The 15133-nt window shown below is 34.7% G+C and overlaps 1 protein-coding gene across 1 annotated transcript in view; it reads right to left on the bottom strand.

Annotated features, from left to right (window-relative positions):
• Positions 1 to 15133, bottom strand: part of LOC150110257 (dynein axonemal heavy chain 5-like) — a 972373-nt gene that overhangs the window by 34653 nt on the left and 922587 nt on the right. The window contains exons 68-70 of the mRNA XM_090394637.1: positions 10897 to 11087; positions 6664 to 6785; positions 1185 to 1353 (exon numbers count right to left, since the gene is read on the bottom strand). Of these exons, the coding sequence (XP_090250763.1) occupies positions 1185 to 1353; positions 6664 to 6785; positions 10897 to 11087 (482 nt within the window). The remainder of the gene's footprint in view (positions 1 to 1184; positions 1354 to 6663; positions 6786 to 10896; positions 11088 to 15133) is intronic.

The following is a 15133-nucleotide window of genomic DNA, read 5'->3' as shown; positions in this document are numbered from 1 at the left end:
AAAAGTTCTGAAAGCAGGTGATGAACCATTCAGGAGTATGTTAAATACATTTTATACATCCTGCCTAAGACAGAAGAGAATCCCAAAGAGTGTGGAATAATTCTATCCTTATTACAGTTAAAAAAAAAAGAAAAAGGAAAAAAGGACAGAGAAGACATTAAAAATTACTGCCCTATCAGTCTCCTTTCAACAATATACAAAACGTTTACAAAAATCAAAAATTGAGTGTGATTGAAAACACAAGCAAGAAGATTCTTTGTTAATTAATAGCATCAGAATCCATGTTGGTAATCATTTATTAGTTACGACGTTTCCAAGTAATGATGCAGAATTTGCTATTAATGATGTTTTTCATTAGTTAAAAAAAAAAATTGAACCGAAGAGCAACATGGCAGTCTGGATAGTAAAGATTTGTCACCGTTCTTGTGTTATTATTATTATTATGATTGGAACAATTCTACAAATTTTAATAATAACCCAACATTTTATGAAATGTTTATTCATTTTAAATTTCTTGGGTGGTGGGGAGGATGCAGTATAAAAATAACCAGAATAATTAATACAGGGAAAAGTTAATTAATATTAACTATTATTAACTGTTTCGAGTTCTAACATATTAAACCTCTATCAAACAATTATTTTGGTAGGGATATCGCCTTAGTATAAATATCTTGTCTTACATAGCAATACCGCTTCGTAGCGCCGCTTTTCTGGTTGCATGACAGAAAGAAACAAAAATAATCTTTAAATGCCATGCTTCGAAGACGATGAATTAATCTTGCTTATCGTTTGCTGTTTTCTGTTAATTGTAAACTAATTCTGGTGAAACTGGGGAAAGAAACACATGACCAATGAAATTAATTCATCCCCACGGAGACCCATTAATCAATTGGAGATTGGCGGCTTCTCCTACGATAAGGTAACGTGTACATGCACCACTAAATCAGGAGACGTAATGTGATTTGACAAAGCGGTAATTCATTACAGCCACGTAGCAAGAAAGAACACCTTTGATTTTATTTATTTTTTTGAGAACATTTTCTCCTTACAGAACCTCCATAAAAATTTATTTACTTATAGAACAGAATGCCAGCTTTTCATTCTCGGGTATTATTATAATTTAAATTTAATTATACTCCATATGGAGTATAATTTAAAACAAAGAAAAAATCATCCATCATTACCTGCTACATATTTTTTGGCCTGAGAAATAGTGCGATCTGGACACCATGCACGAATAATCAGTAATTTTGTAAACATATCCAAATCCCTGTTATAGTGGCCTGGGACTGGTTCTGTTTCAGGAGCATCTGTATCAAACCACGCCTTCCACTCTTTTTCATTATCTGTAATCTGCAAGAAACAACCCAAATAATTTTGTATCTATGCATTAACTTTTTCATTTTTATTTTATTTAGATTTACTTTTTTTTTGTCTTTTATGAAATAATGGATTGCAAATGGTAAGTAACTAAAGTAATGGACCAGAGTACAAAAATACCTTCTCAACGGTGTCTCTTTGATTATAGGAGATATTTTAATAACCCCTTACTCTAATAAAACAGTTTGATTTCTTTGATGGTAGGAACTAAGAAGAATGTAGCGTGAAATATCTCAGTAAATTAAGTCGTCCAGAGCGAAAGTGGTAGATGACATTTTCTCAAGTCTGTCGCCTTATTTCTTGACTACGCAGTTAAGTATTATCGCACTAATGGGCGCTGATGGTCTGGTTATTAAATAAGGACCTCTTTAGAAAAAAAATATTATTTTACTAAGTCAGGTTTACAAAAATAGCCTAAATTACTGTTATACGTCTTGATTTAACTTTTAATTCTTTTCAAGGAATAATAATAAGAAGAAAATACATAAGTCATCGATAACTATAGATACCTTTCAGAACAGAGTTAATAAGAGTTAACAGAGGACATTGACAAATTAAACTGTACGAGCACATGAAAGAAAAAAAATCACAAATATTATTCAAAACATTCTTTAAGAATTTTTGAAGAAACACAAATATCAAAGTGAAGTAAAGTGCAATGTAGAATCAATTCTTTGTATGAGTGAAAAAAATAATTATTGTATTTTGATTAAAATAACCAAGATAAGCTCCTTTAATGATAAAATGAAAATGGAGGGATAAAAGAAAAAAAATTGAAAAACGTAAAAAATGTATATATCATGGTCTGATTTGATTTTCGTAGATCGCAGGCACTTTTATTCCGAAAATGTACGAAAAAGGGCAAACTATTTCTTCACTCACTATCAAAATCTCTACCAAAAGATGAAGTTCAATCCAAGCTAGAGTTAGTCCATATCTATTCGTCAATTTAGGATGAATTTTGTGTTGTATAAAAACAAAATGTCTGCAGCGAAAGTGAATAATAAAAGATAAACTCAAATAAATCAATTTGTCGAATGTGCACGTTGCTCTGAAGATTTATTTGTTCATAATCGAATCAATTGCAGAAGAGGGGGGAGAGAGAATTTTCTAAAGTTTGGCTCTTTTGTGCACTGGAGATGATATTACTCGTAATATCAGGGTTTTTTCTCTCGGAAACTAGGGTTTTTCATCCCGCATACAGAAAAAAATACTAGTTGTGGTGGTGGGAGGTAGATGGCGCTGATGTAGATGATTGGTAGTAGAGGTTCAGTGTAGTGGTGGAGATGGAGAGTTGTATAATAGGTGTCCTCCCGCGATGAGTCTTCGGACTCCTTGGAGGTGTCACGAATAATAATAATAAAAAATATGAACTTTGAAGATTTTATTAAAGATTTGCTGCATCGAGAAGCCTTCTTTATAATAATTTAGATATTATGGAATATTTTTTCGAAATGTTAATTTACGTTTTAGTTGCTTTATTTTTTGTCTCACATTATCCCAATCCTCTCCTATTTTCTAGATTTATTTCCCCTTCCTTCATAGGGCCTAATAGGAAATCTGGCTCTGAGTGAAGTAGTGGTCATTCGGATTGATTCTGATCTATTACGGAATCCTGATTCTATTTAAAACTGAAATCATGTAATTGTTATTATAACGACAGTTTTACTTATGTTTCAGCAAGTTAAATTATAACGAAATGTGTTATTCATCAGAACCTTGCTGCACATACCAAATGCATTTTCATGGAGGCTCCAGAAATATATTGGCATATATCTTATAGTGGTGAATGAAGCAAGAATTTGAATATTCTCTCAACTGATAGGAGAGCAGCGATTTCTTGGTTAATTGAAATTGCTGCAAGCAGCTAATACAATGAGGCCATAGTATACTACATATATTAATTGCGTACAATTATTCTTTCTGTTTTGAGGAAGGGAAAAAAATCGAACCTTCCGGGAGCATTATACAAATATTCGGTTGTGTGTGTGTGTTTCAGAGTAACGCCAGGAAGGCTACTAATGAACTGCTACCAGAATGAATCCAACTACATCATGGATGGCTCAATTTCACCAGTATATTCCAGCATATCAGTTACTGAAGTGGCAGATATTTTTCATTGCCTAGTTGGTCTTCCACGTCTTCTCTTCCCTCAACTTCCCCTTGTAGTATAGTTCTTGTCAGGTGTCCCGAAGAACCTCTCAGAAGATGTCCTGCAAATCTGGTCTTTCTTTGCATAATATTCTTTAGCAGCGTTCTTTCCATCCCAACTCGTCTTAACTAATCCGGGCAATCTGCTCTAGGTACCAAACATGGACCTTTTGTAAACTGCTTTAGGCCTCCAATAAGCGGGATTTCTAGAGCAGGTTGCCCGAATTATTTAACCCATACCTAACTCCAGGGTACTAAGGTTAACAACCATTCGTGGGTAAGATTCACATACAAAAATAAGCCAGCAGTATAATGCCTCTTCATAAACTTCTAACTTGTTCCTGTAGTATACAACGGTTTTTCAAAAAAAAAAAAAAAAAAAAAAAAAAAAAAAAAGTATGCATAATACCAATCAACAGCCAATCAATCATTTATAGTAACTTGCCGGAGGTGAGAGACCTCTCCCTCGTCTCTGCAATGCGAGGAAACGTTTTGCATATTCTCAGTTTTTTCCCATTCACCTACGAAAGAGTTTGATAAAATCTTCTTAGGATGTGCAAAGAGAGACAGACAAAGAGACTCTTTCTGAAGTACGCTAAGAAATCATTGCTTTCTGTAATGCCTTTCCCTTTAGCAGCTTTAGCTACAAGTGAGGAAAGATGATTAAGAGAAAATTTGTTCACGATCTCTCAATTTTACGAAAAGGCTGCGGGTTCGAATCCCGCCGTGGATATGGATGTTTGTGATTGTCTGTTAAAATACTAGTGATGGTCGTGGGCAGTAGATGATGCGGCTCTCTGTAGTTGGTCAAGTGAGTGGTGGAGACGGAGAGTTGTAGAGCAGGTGCCCTCCCTTGATGAGTCCTTGGACTCCCTTGAGGTGTTATATAATACTACTACTACTACTACTAATAATAATAATATACAAGAGTGCCTGTTACTGAATTAATGAAAAATAGATTAAATTGAACCAATAATGCTTTATTAGGAATCATCAATAACTATCGTCGTCGTATTCGTCCGGTAGCATCCTCTAGCAAGAGGTTTGCAGCAGATGAGCAGCTCTTCTCCATTTCTCTCTGTCTGTCGCTTCCATCATTCTTAAACCAGTCGATTCCACGATGTCATTAAACCACTCTTTAGTTGGTCTTCCACGTCTTCTCTTCCCCTCAACTTTCCTTTGTAATATAGTTCTTGTCAGGTGTCCCAAAGAACCTCTCAGAAGATGTCCTGCAAATCTGGTCTTTCTCTGCATAATATTCTTTAACAGTGTTCTTTCCATCTCAACTCGTTTTAAAACTTCTTGATTTGATATTCTCTCTATATAGCTAATATTTTCCATCTTTCTATAACACCACATTTCCAATGCATTAATTCTTTCCATATCTCTCTTTCTGAGTGTCCATGACTCACTTCCATAACTTGCAATACTCCAAACTGTTGCTTTAACTATTCCAATTCTAACACCTATTTTAGTGTTCTTGTTTATTAAAATTCTCTTCATTTCCATAAATGCCGATAGAGCTTTTCCTATTCTATTTCTAATGTCCAACTCTGAAGTTCCTTTATCTGAGATCCAGCTACCTAAATATTGAAATCTTTCCACTTCTTCTAAAAGCTTTCCTCCACATCTTATTTTTACATTATCTCCTATTTTTCTACCCATTATCATTATCTTGGTCTTTTCTTTGTGTTAATTCCTAGTCCATACTCTTTACAAGAGTTTTCGATTCTTTGAACAATTTGTTGTAACCCATTTTCACCTTCTGCCATCACCACTACATCATCCGCATATCTTAAGTTATTAATGATTCTTCCGTTTATTTTTTATCCCTTCTTCTACATCCTCAAGTGCCTCTCTAAGCATTTGTTTACAATAAAGGTTAAACAATAATGGTGATAACTTGCATCCTTGTCTAACTCCTCTCCACCGGGAATTCTCCTGTTTCCTCTAAATTTACAATACTGATGCTATTTGTGACCAATATAATCTCTTCAAAATTTCCAGATCATAAGATTCAATATCAATATTTTCTAGAATGTCAAAAAGCCTTTCATGTTTCACTGTATCAAATGCCTTTTCAAAATCTAGAAATCCCCAAAACAACTTTCCACCATGGTTTAGTGTTTTCTCCCCAATAATTCTTAGACAATAAACATCGCATATCAAAATTCTTTCGGAATAAAATATACATACTTTATATTTGTTTTATATACATACTAACGTTCGATGCCGAGCTGCTTATGAATTATTATTCCGAATAGCTATAGAAATCAACATTTCTTTGAAATCTAGATTTTTTTATATATTTCACCGCATTTCTTCGAAATTATTTTCATTAGCCTTACAAGAACGATATTTAAGCCTTTCTAAGAAGCAAACATCACGAGGGAGGGAAATTACCCGCTTTTCTATTATATAGATTAAATAAACTTATGACTACCATTAAAAGACATTCGAGGTATTTTAACAGTCAGTTTTATACATTTTAATAACACATTAGGAAACTATTCAGCTCTTCATGCTCGGTTTTGGAATGTTATGGTGAATACTTCTTCCTCATCCAGCCATATATTTACATAATGAGGAAGGAGAACTTAACGATTCAAAAACGAACACAAGGAGTGCATTAATAACGTGCATATGAGACAGTACTATGGTTTTCAGTGCCTAGTGTTGGTCCACGAAGCTAGGAATTTGGGGTTTGCTTTCAGTTTTAAAAATATAATGAAATTATAAAACATTTCAAGATGTACAAATAGGGAAGTTAGTAATTACAATATTATAATAATAAAATGAGATGTACAAGTAATGGAGCCTCCGTAGCTCAGTCAATATAGACAAAGCTTCGGTCGGAAAGACCCTGGGGTCTATTCCCGTCCATGATGTGAGGGACCTATATCTGGTCTCTTTAACTCGGATTTTTCATCCCTCAAAACAGGCTAACCGGTCCCGTGAACACACACGGCTACAGTCATAAATACACATGGCAAGGAAGGCAACTGGAAATCACCTTGTGTCATATCTCCCTAGTAATCAGTTGGCAACCCTCTGAATAGAAAGGAAGCCACAGGGTTAGGTACAAGTAATGATATTTGTGTCATTAATAATTCAATTCAAAATTATTCTTACCTCGTCTAAGATATTCTCAAACTCGGATAATTTGCTAAGCTGGACTAGATTTAACCAAGTGATATCAAGAATCCAGGGGAATGGTTTTGGTTGGACGGCCTTTAGATCCAAAGATGCTCCTCCTGCAGATTATAAAACATTTCGAGATGTACAAATAGGGAAGTCTTTATTAATCTAGATGCGATCTAAATATCTTTATATATAAAGAGAATTTTAAAGTTAGGATAATTGGGAACATTCCAAGAATGTTTAAATCCAATGATGTTCTTGCGCCTGCAAAGTTTTTGGTTAAGGATGAAAGAGGTAAATACAGCTTGTTTATTTTGAGGGAAAACTTGAGCAGGAAGGGGCGGGTAGGTACTCATTGTAATCTGATATTGAAACTCTTTCTAGACTGGATAGGCCTAGAGAAAACTTCACTCTCAGCCTCGCTTCATTCCAACCAAGATGTGTATTGTTTCCTGCGATGAAAGAAATATCAAAAAAATCAACCTCTTTTCAATCAGAAGTTTCTCAGATGTAAGTATTAGGTAATAAATAATTATATAGAGAAGTGCATCCCAACCAATGTGCTTTGAGAATGTACTACATCCACTGTTAGACTTTTGGAGAAAATTACTATAATAAGCTGATTTATAAAAACATTCTGACATTTTACGTTTAGCTGAAGGCATACTGAATATCTCATGAAAAGCTATGTATGTCTTCGAGGTTCTTTCTCCAATCTCTCATTTCTTCTTCCTCTACACGATGTATACTACTTGTATTTAGCATTTTCTACCAGTTATGCACCAGAAAAAGAAATCATGGCACGCTTAGGCATCTCAAGTGTGCCGTAGACTGACCGCGAGCATTTTGCAAGCTCTTTTACAAATACTATTTATATGCCCATAGTTGGCTATATTCAAGTGAATATATAAATGGGATGTTCTCTTCCACTTACATTTCTTAGCAAAAGTAAGTGAACAATTTCGTTACATGATGTGTATTATTATTATGAAGAAAAAAAAAAGACAGAAATTTCGAAAGACAGGCTTGGAAAACATAACCAACCTCTGTTAATAACACAACACCGAGAGTAATTAGAACCTGAAACTGTAATTTTTGCTTTTACACATTAAGAATTTTTTAACTAAACTTTATCGTGAATTAAAATAGCAGAGAACAATAATAATAGCTGATTTCAAATAAAAGATTGGGAAAGAAATGAATTTTCATCACCGGGTGTGCAACTACTAACCATCCTCCTTGTCACAGGTCTGACGTGGCTTCAAAATTATCATATCTGGTCTCTGGAGTAGGGTTACAGGATTATTTAACCATTCTCTCATCCACAGTAATAATAATCAACAGATTTACAATCGACTGTGTACAAAAAATCCACTTGTTAAGAAAGCAGGGAAGGATGAAATCGGACTCTCAAATAAACATTGCCAATGTCAAATTTAATTTAATTCCAAAAATTCCGACTGTTAAGTAAACAGAATTCAGATTAATTAAAAAAGAATATGAAACAGAAAACAAATTCTAAAAAAAGAATTCAACTGTTAAGAAAAAAAAACACGAGAAGGGTGAAACCCGATTGGCAATTCTTGCATAGGTAGGCACACTAACAATAATTTAAGAAGAAAAAACATTGCAAACAATGACTACGACAGAAAATAAAGTTTTCATCATCTTACGATGGGGTGCTAAAACATGTTCTTTTTTGTAATAGCAGTAGACATTTCTCTTAAATAAAAAGAGGTTTAAAATTATTTCACAGCATTAACACTTTTGCATTACGTCACTTATTACTGAGTGTTTTGTAAATGGAATCACATCTGCATCATTATGTTGGCTTCCCCATGTAACAAGTTGTGATAACTTTTCAAACGTTCTTTCAGATGAGATTAAAGTTGGATTACCCCAAGGCGGTGAATCTCTGCAAATGCTAGTGCATTTGTGCAAAATCGTACGCTGGAGTGTGCGAAAAAAAACCAAACTTCTGAATGACAGGATGAATTATTAGAATTTGTATTTTCATGCAGTGTTGTAACATAGCGTTTATAGTTAACAGTAATGTCAGTAAGTACACCAACCACGTCTCAAAAAGCAGTGATTAGGTTTATTGCAGACATTCCTCTGAACAACTTTAAGTCACAGATGAATGCAGTGGCGTAATTAGGTGGGGGGGGGGGTTTCCGCCCCGGGCGGCACTATGAACTTTTTGGAACTTTTGCAGTTAATTCTAAAATACAGTCTCGAGAACTCTGTTCCAAATATTGTAATACTACTGTGAATTTTCCTCACAATTGCTGTAAGTGTTGTTAGCTGTGAGAGGAGTTTTTTTCTAAATAAAACTGATTAAGAATTACCTATTACTATGAAATAGACTTCGCCAGTAATCGACGATTTTGCCAACAGAAAAGTACGAAAAATAACATTTTAGAATGTTGTAATTAAAGTTTTACTTCAAAAATAAGCATAGTGTTTTAATTAAATTAAGGGGATATTAGATCCCACATTGTTTTAAAACCGAATAAGAAACTCAAAGATTGGAATCAGAGAGTTTCATGCCGAATATAGTATAAAAAACTATAAAAGTATCGGTGATTACTAGCGTGAGCTGAATGCAAGTAGTCCTAGAACGTAGTACAAACACGGGCAACTCGTTGCAAAGGTGGGGAAAGTTCTGATCACTATTCTTTGGTATTTACCATAATGTAAAAACACATTTCCTAGGAAATGTATGCTGTTCTTACATTATGGTAAGGAGGTCACTACCCAGACCGGTTTCAGCCTTTATTGAGGCTTCATCAGTGAGTAGCTAGACCAAATTATTAATACCAAAGCGTATAGCGAAAAGAACTGATATACTCTGCTATACGAGTTGTCCAAAAAAAGGTACACCCATTAAGTTACTTAAATATAAAGAGCAAACAGGCTTCATTTCGGCGATATAAACATTAATTAAATTAAGGGGATATTAGATCCCACATTGTTTTAAAACCGAACAAGAAACTCAAAGAGTGGAATCAGAGAGTTTCATGCCGAATATAGTATAATAAACTATAAAAGTATCGGCGAATATCAGCTCACGCTGGTATTCGCCGATACTTTTTATAGTTTTCGGCATGAAATTCTCTGATTCCAATCTTTGAGTTTCTTATTCGGTTTTAAAACAATGTGGGATTTAATATCCCCTTAATTTAATTAATGTTTATATCGCCGAAACGAAGCCTATTGGCTCTTTATATTTAAGTAATAGTGTTTTAATTTATTTCCCTATACGTCGTTTTGACTTTTTATAGTATTTTTGGTGTGTATTGAGAGGGGGGTAGCAAACTCAGGGACCGCCCCGGGCGGCAAAAGTTCTAGCTACACCGTTGGATGAACGTTAATTTGCGGAACATTTTCTGTAGCCATTTCATAACACACCAACAGCCTCTTTGTACTCAGTCATTTCCTTGTCTGCAATTTTCCTATAATCTCTAAAGCTCTTTGTAATCCAGAGGGCTTTAGAGGGGGAAGAAGTGAAATTTCATAGTTAAAGTGTCAGAAAGTTTAATGAATTAATTTCACGTTGCATTGTATCGCTAATGAATCAGCGATGATAAAATTGATGATAAAATAACCCTTTCCATCCTAAATTATTTAAGGGGGGGGGGTAAGAGCATACCCTTACCGATGCGAATGAAAGTGCTCCTACCCTTCCCCTCAAATATACTGCATTCCCTCGTGTTTGATGATTGAGATCACTGCTCGATTCTTTAACGACTTAACATGATATTTCTAAAGCTCATTTTTTATGTAACTGCGACCCAAAGGTCAAAAACAAACATAGATGAGAAACATCCCTAGTTTATTTGTAATACCGTAAGAATAATTCCGTTTAAACTAATATTTCTTAATTAATATAAGCATAAAAAAAACTTCTAACTTAAAGTAGACAGCAGATAATCTTCTTCATTCGCTGTGAGACCACGAAACCCCAACACTTGCTTAATAATATTTATGTTATTACTTAATAAAAAATTAATAGCATGCAGAGTGTGGTCCAACACCGAATGAAGGCCTGAAGAGAATAAAACGTTTCCTGATTGGTCTGTAGAGCAGGGCTTACAGAATTTCTAACAATAGGTCACTCACGATAGTAATGCATGATAAATTATCATAATTCACTGGTGGAATATACATAATGAAATGAACAATAATTAATAAATCTCAAAGTCTTCAGAACGAATATCTTACCTCTCAAGAAAGTGAGGAACTGGTGATAAGTTACTTTTCCACTCTGCAACTCGATCTTTAAAGCTAAGAGCAAAGTAAAGAGAAACTTGTGGCATTCATAGTATCCTCTTACTGCATATTTGTACACCTCATAAGTCAGATATTCTCTGATGTTTTCAATTCTTTGAGTGGTATTGGGATCAGGAGCAGACCTGAAATTATCAATTTATCAATGTTTTTTTTAGCAAAATATATCTTTGGTCAGAAGATAGTTCAAGAAATTATACAGCTTATAAAACAATTATACTGTAAAGCGGAATATACATACATTACATTACATTAAATAGACTCGTATTTATATAAAAAAATTCCTTTAACATCCATTCTGTTAATAAAGTAATACAAAGGATCAGTAAAACGCTAAAAAGTGTGTGGTTACTAGTAATGCAGGTAAAAAAAAGGGGAAAAAAACCTTCGTCATGAATAATTTTATCATTCATTCAAGATTCTGCTACAACTTCTAGGACATCAGCGAAAAAAAAATGCTTATTACTAAGTATAAACAAACTGGATCATGCATACAAACTACTACATATATATACCAACTTTAAAACTGGTTATACAAATGAAATCAAATCAAATCAACAAATTTCGGCAACAGATCTCCAGAGAGATAGAGTCCCACTTTTTATTTTATTTTTGGTGGCCTAGCTTAGTCCACTTGTAAGTAGTAAAGGGGATCTTTATTAGTCAAACGATAGGTGCTGAAGTAGCCAAGTTCAGCTTATAAGTGATATCTTCAATGCAACCGCTGTAGTATGATTATTAAACACAATGAATATAAATTTAAGCATTCGACTTTATTTTTATAGAAACAGGATCCCATGCGAAACAGAACCCCAGAGAGAGATCCTATGCAATTATCACTTGCGTTTCTTTGTGCATCTCAGTTTCCTTCAAGAAAGAAATAAAGAAGCAGTTCTAGGAACATTATAGTTGTAGCAGAAGAATATCTTGTTTATAAAGATAATTCATGTGAGTCATCATATCCCTTTCTTTAGTACCAACAAAGGTATTAATGATGACGATCAGGCATCGCAAACAACGCCTTGCATGAGCCAAGGAACGTCGGCAATGGACCCTCGTGGAAGGAAGAAAGTCGGCTGGAATGATGAGTCCCGTTTCCTGCTGCACCATGCTTATGGCTGAATTCACATTTGGCGCAAACAGCATCAAGCCCATCCAAATAGCATCCACTGGTTGTACAATTGGGGTTCAAGAGGCTTGTGGAGGTGGTGTTATGGTCTGGAAGCTTTTTTTTTTGGCACGCCCTAGATTCGTGAGGTCTACCACGACCACAGTGCCATCTTTCAACAGGACAACGTACCTTGTCATCGGGCTCGTATAACTACCGAGTAGTTTGAGAAACACCATAACAAATTCACTAACATTGCCTTGGTTCCCAATTCAACTGACTGTAACCCAATTTGAACATGTGTATGCTAGTACGGGATGTGTGAATTGCTGACGGAGTTGCTGCAGAGGACATGGATCATGTTACGCATGGAGTATGTTCGACACCGTGTGGAATCTGTTCCTAGGCGTCTGCGAACTATGATTGCACAGAGAGGTAGACCGCATTATTAGGTGGGTGTTCCTAATTCAAAACTAACTCAATGTATATGTATGTTAGGAATGGATGAGTGTTGTGTGAAAACTCAAAAATACTCTTAAAGTAGCATGTTACAATAAATGCAAAAATCTGATAAGAAAAACTGAGGAAGCATACAAATGTAGGACATATAATGTCTAAATGCCAGCAAGGATCATTCTGATATCTGCAGGAAAGACTTAATCAGTCTGGTTATAAACCACAGAGTGACATACACTGGAGGCCTTATCAAGCATGCTGGTTTTTGTAGTCCGAATAAATGGGTTCATTATTCGGTGTTATAAAATGCACATCACTCGGGACTGCGTTACAAATGTGATAGACGCGTGTTTCATTTCATGCATGTTGTAATAGAAAAGGGTTAGCAGCAAGTGAGGATGCTGGATCACTTTATACAGGGACAAAAATGTTCTATAACGATCAAGGATCAAGCTTTATCGGTAAAAAAATCTGTAAGTAGAAAAACCAGAGAATATTTCAGATTTGTAGAGAATTAACATTCCCAGGAAAAATGAAATGGGAGAGAAAAATGCATTTCGAATATTAAGAAAGTTATACGTTTACCAAGGTATACCAAAAAAGTCGCAGTTTATGCAGAAATCTTCATGGAGAATGCAATACAATTCAAATACTGGTAAGAACAACAGATGTCTCATCATGTAGGACAATATATTCATACCCAACTTTTAAAATTAGCTCCGTTATTCGTAATTTCCACAGAACTCTAATGAATAAATAAGAGGAGTTTGACACATATGTGCAAGTAACACGCTGACTGGGGGATGGGCATGTTTAATGTTAAAGAAGTATTTGTAGCTTAATCCAGTCAGAGAATTCATAATTACGGATCATACTCACACTACTTAATTAGGAAAACGATGAAATAATGCCCCAAAGTGCAATTCAATCTTGTTCTGGATTTTAAACTGAAACAAATCCTTAAACAGAAATGTATTTACGAGATTTGTGAATGACCAAATGATTTCGTTTACAATTTTTCTTTCTTTGTAGATCTATTTAAGAATTTTCTTTTGATAGAATCGAAGGGGTTAAATTCGCATGAAATGAAAATGATTAAAATAGCAAATTACATAGCTAACATTTCCAAAGCCATGCTCATACTGTAACCACGAAACTACGAACATTCGTAAATGCTAATACCAGCCGCTGAGCCGAGACACACAACAGAACTTTAAGTGTGGGTGAATACCTGGAGAATGTGTGCAATTGAGGTAAATACACTCATTACAATGAAAGTTCTGAACTATGCGTGAAACATAGGGAATAAATTGTGCGAAAGCGAGTTTCTAAATGATGGTCTGTTGATTTCCCTAATTTCCGTAGTGCTTGCAATATGGATGGAGAAAATCCATTGCCTTCTAAGAGCATGCAACGAATTGGTAGTCACTAACTGCAAGAGTGGTGCCATCTATGAAACGAAGTATAAACTTCAGGAAACGATGATCTTCATAATAAGCATTTCAAAACGTAATGTATCGTAATATCGAGTTAAAACAATCAAGAAAGTCTTGTCATACTTGGCTATTTTAACAAACGAACAAAAAAAGAAAAGGAAATTTGAGGTTTCTTTCTAATTTACTTATATACCACAATTATTATATTTCCTTCCAAATACTGAAGAAGAACTTGCTAAATGACGAGACTTATTAATATTTTGAAACATCTTCTACCTGACTTCTTTTATTTTTTCATAGGCTTCAATTCGAATGCCGTATAGAGTTTGATACAAGAGCCGAAATATATGAAATAACTTCCTTGCTGCCTTACGTGTCATCAGAGATTGTGTAAAACAGGGTGGCTAGGAATACTTACTTTTCTTATATTTCAGTAGCCCTAGTGTGGTGGGCTGGAATACATGAAACTCGCTTTCACGTATTCGAACCCACAGGCTAACAATTTATCATCGCCAAGGATACACTTGACGACTTCACTCGTTTCCGTTTAGGATTGGCTTCGTCATCATTATTATTTATATATTTATTTATTAAATTTGAAACCGGCGTCAATGTTTTGAAAGAACATTTATTTTGTTGAAAGTTGTTTTTCTCCTGTTTCGAAACAAACAATTTAATGAACAATTAATGATAACTGATTTATTTACAGCAATCTGTGTTTAAAAAATTTTCAGCAACGATTTCCAGACTTCCGCTTTACAGCTGTAAGAGAGGGGGATACTCAAATGTTTGAGAATCCCTGCTTTACACTCTCGCGCAGTGTCGAGAAAAACGTTTAACTTTGGCTCGAAACGTTTAAGGCAGACGCTTTAACTTAAAGAGAGAGAAAGAATGAGATAAGATGAGCCTGAATGAGAGACTAAAATTGTTAGGCTTATGCTAAAACAAATAAGCAACCAAAGTTATGAGACGAGTCTATTATGTCTGTAAGCAGCGTGTGTTCTGTGGAAGATTTGGATGGAGGTGACATTTTTTTGAGCAGAATAATAATTAAAAAAAAATATCGAAACTGTATGAGACAAGTTATCACAAGTGCTAGAGAAATATTTATAGCTGAAAAAAAAAAACACAAAAAACACTATAAATGTTTCTCTCGTACTGTGACAAGAAT

The sequence above is a fragment of the Typopeltis vanoorti genome, chromosome 1, assembly GCF_054136105.1.
Source record: "Typopeltis vanoorti isolate ZY-2024b chromosome 1, IOZ_Tvanoo_1.0, whole genome shotgun sequence".
Lineage (NCBI taxonomy): Eukaryota > Metazoa > Arthropoda > Arachnida > Uropygi > Thelyphonidae > Typopeltis > Typopeltis vanoorti.
Note: the sequence above shows the minus strand (reverse complement) of the source record. Positions and strands in the feature narration are given on the sequence as shown.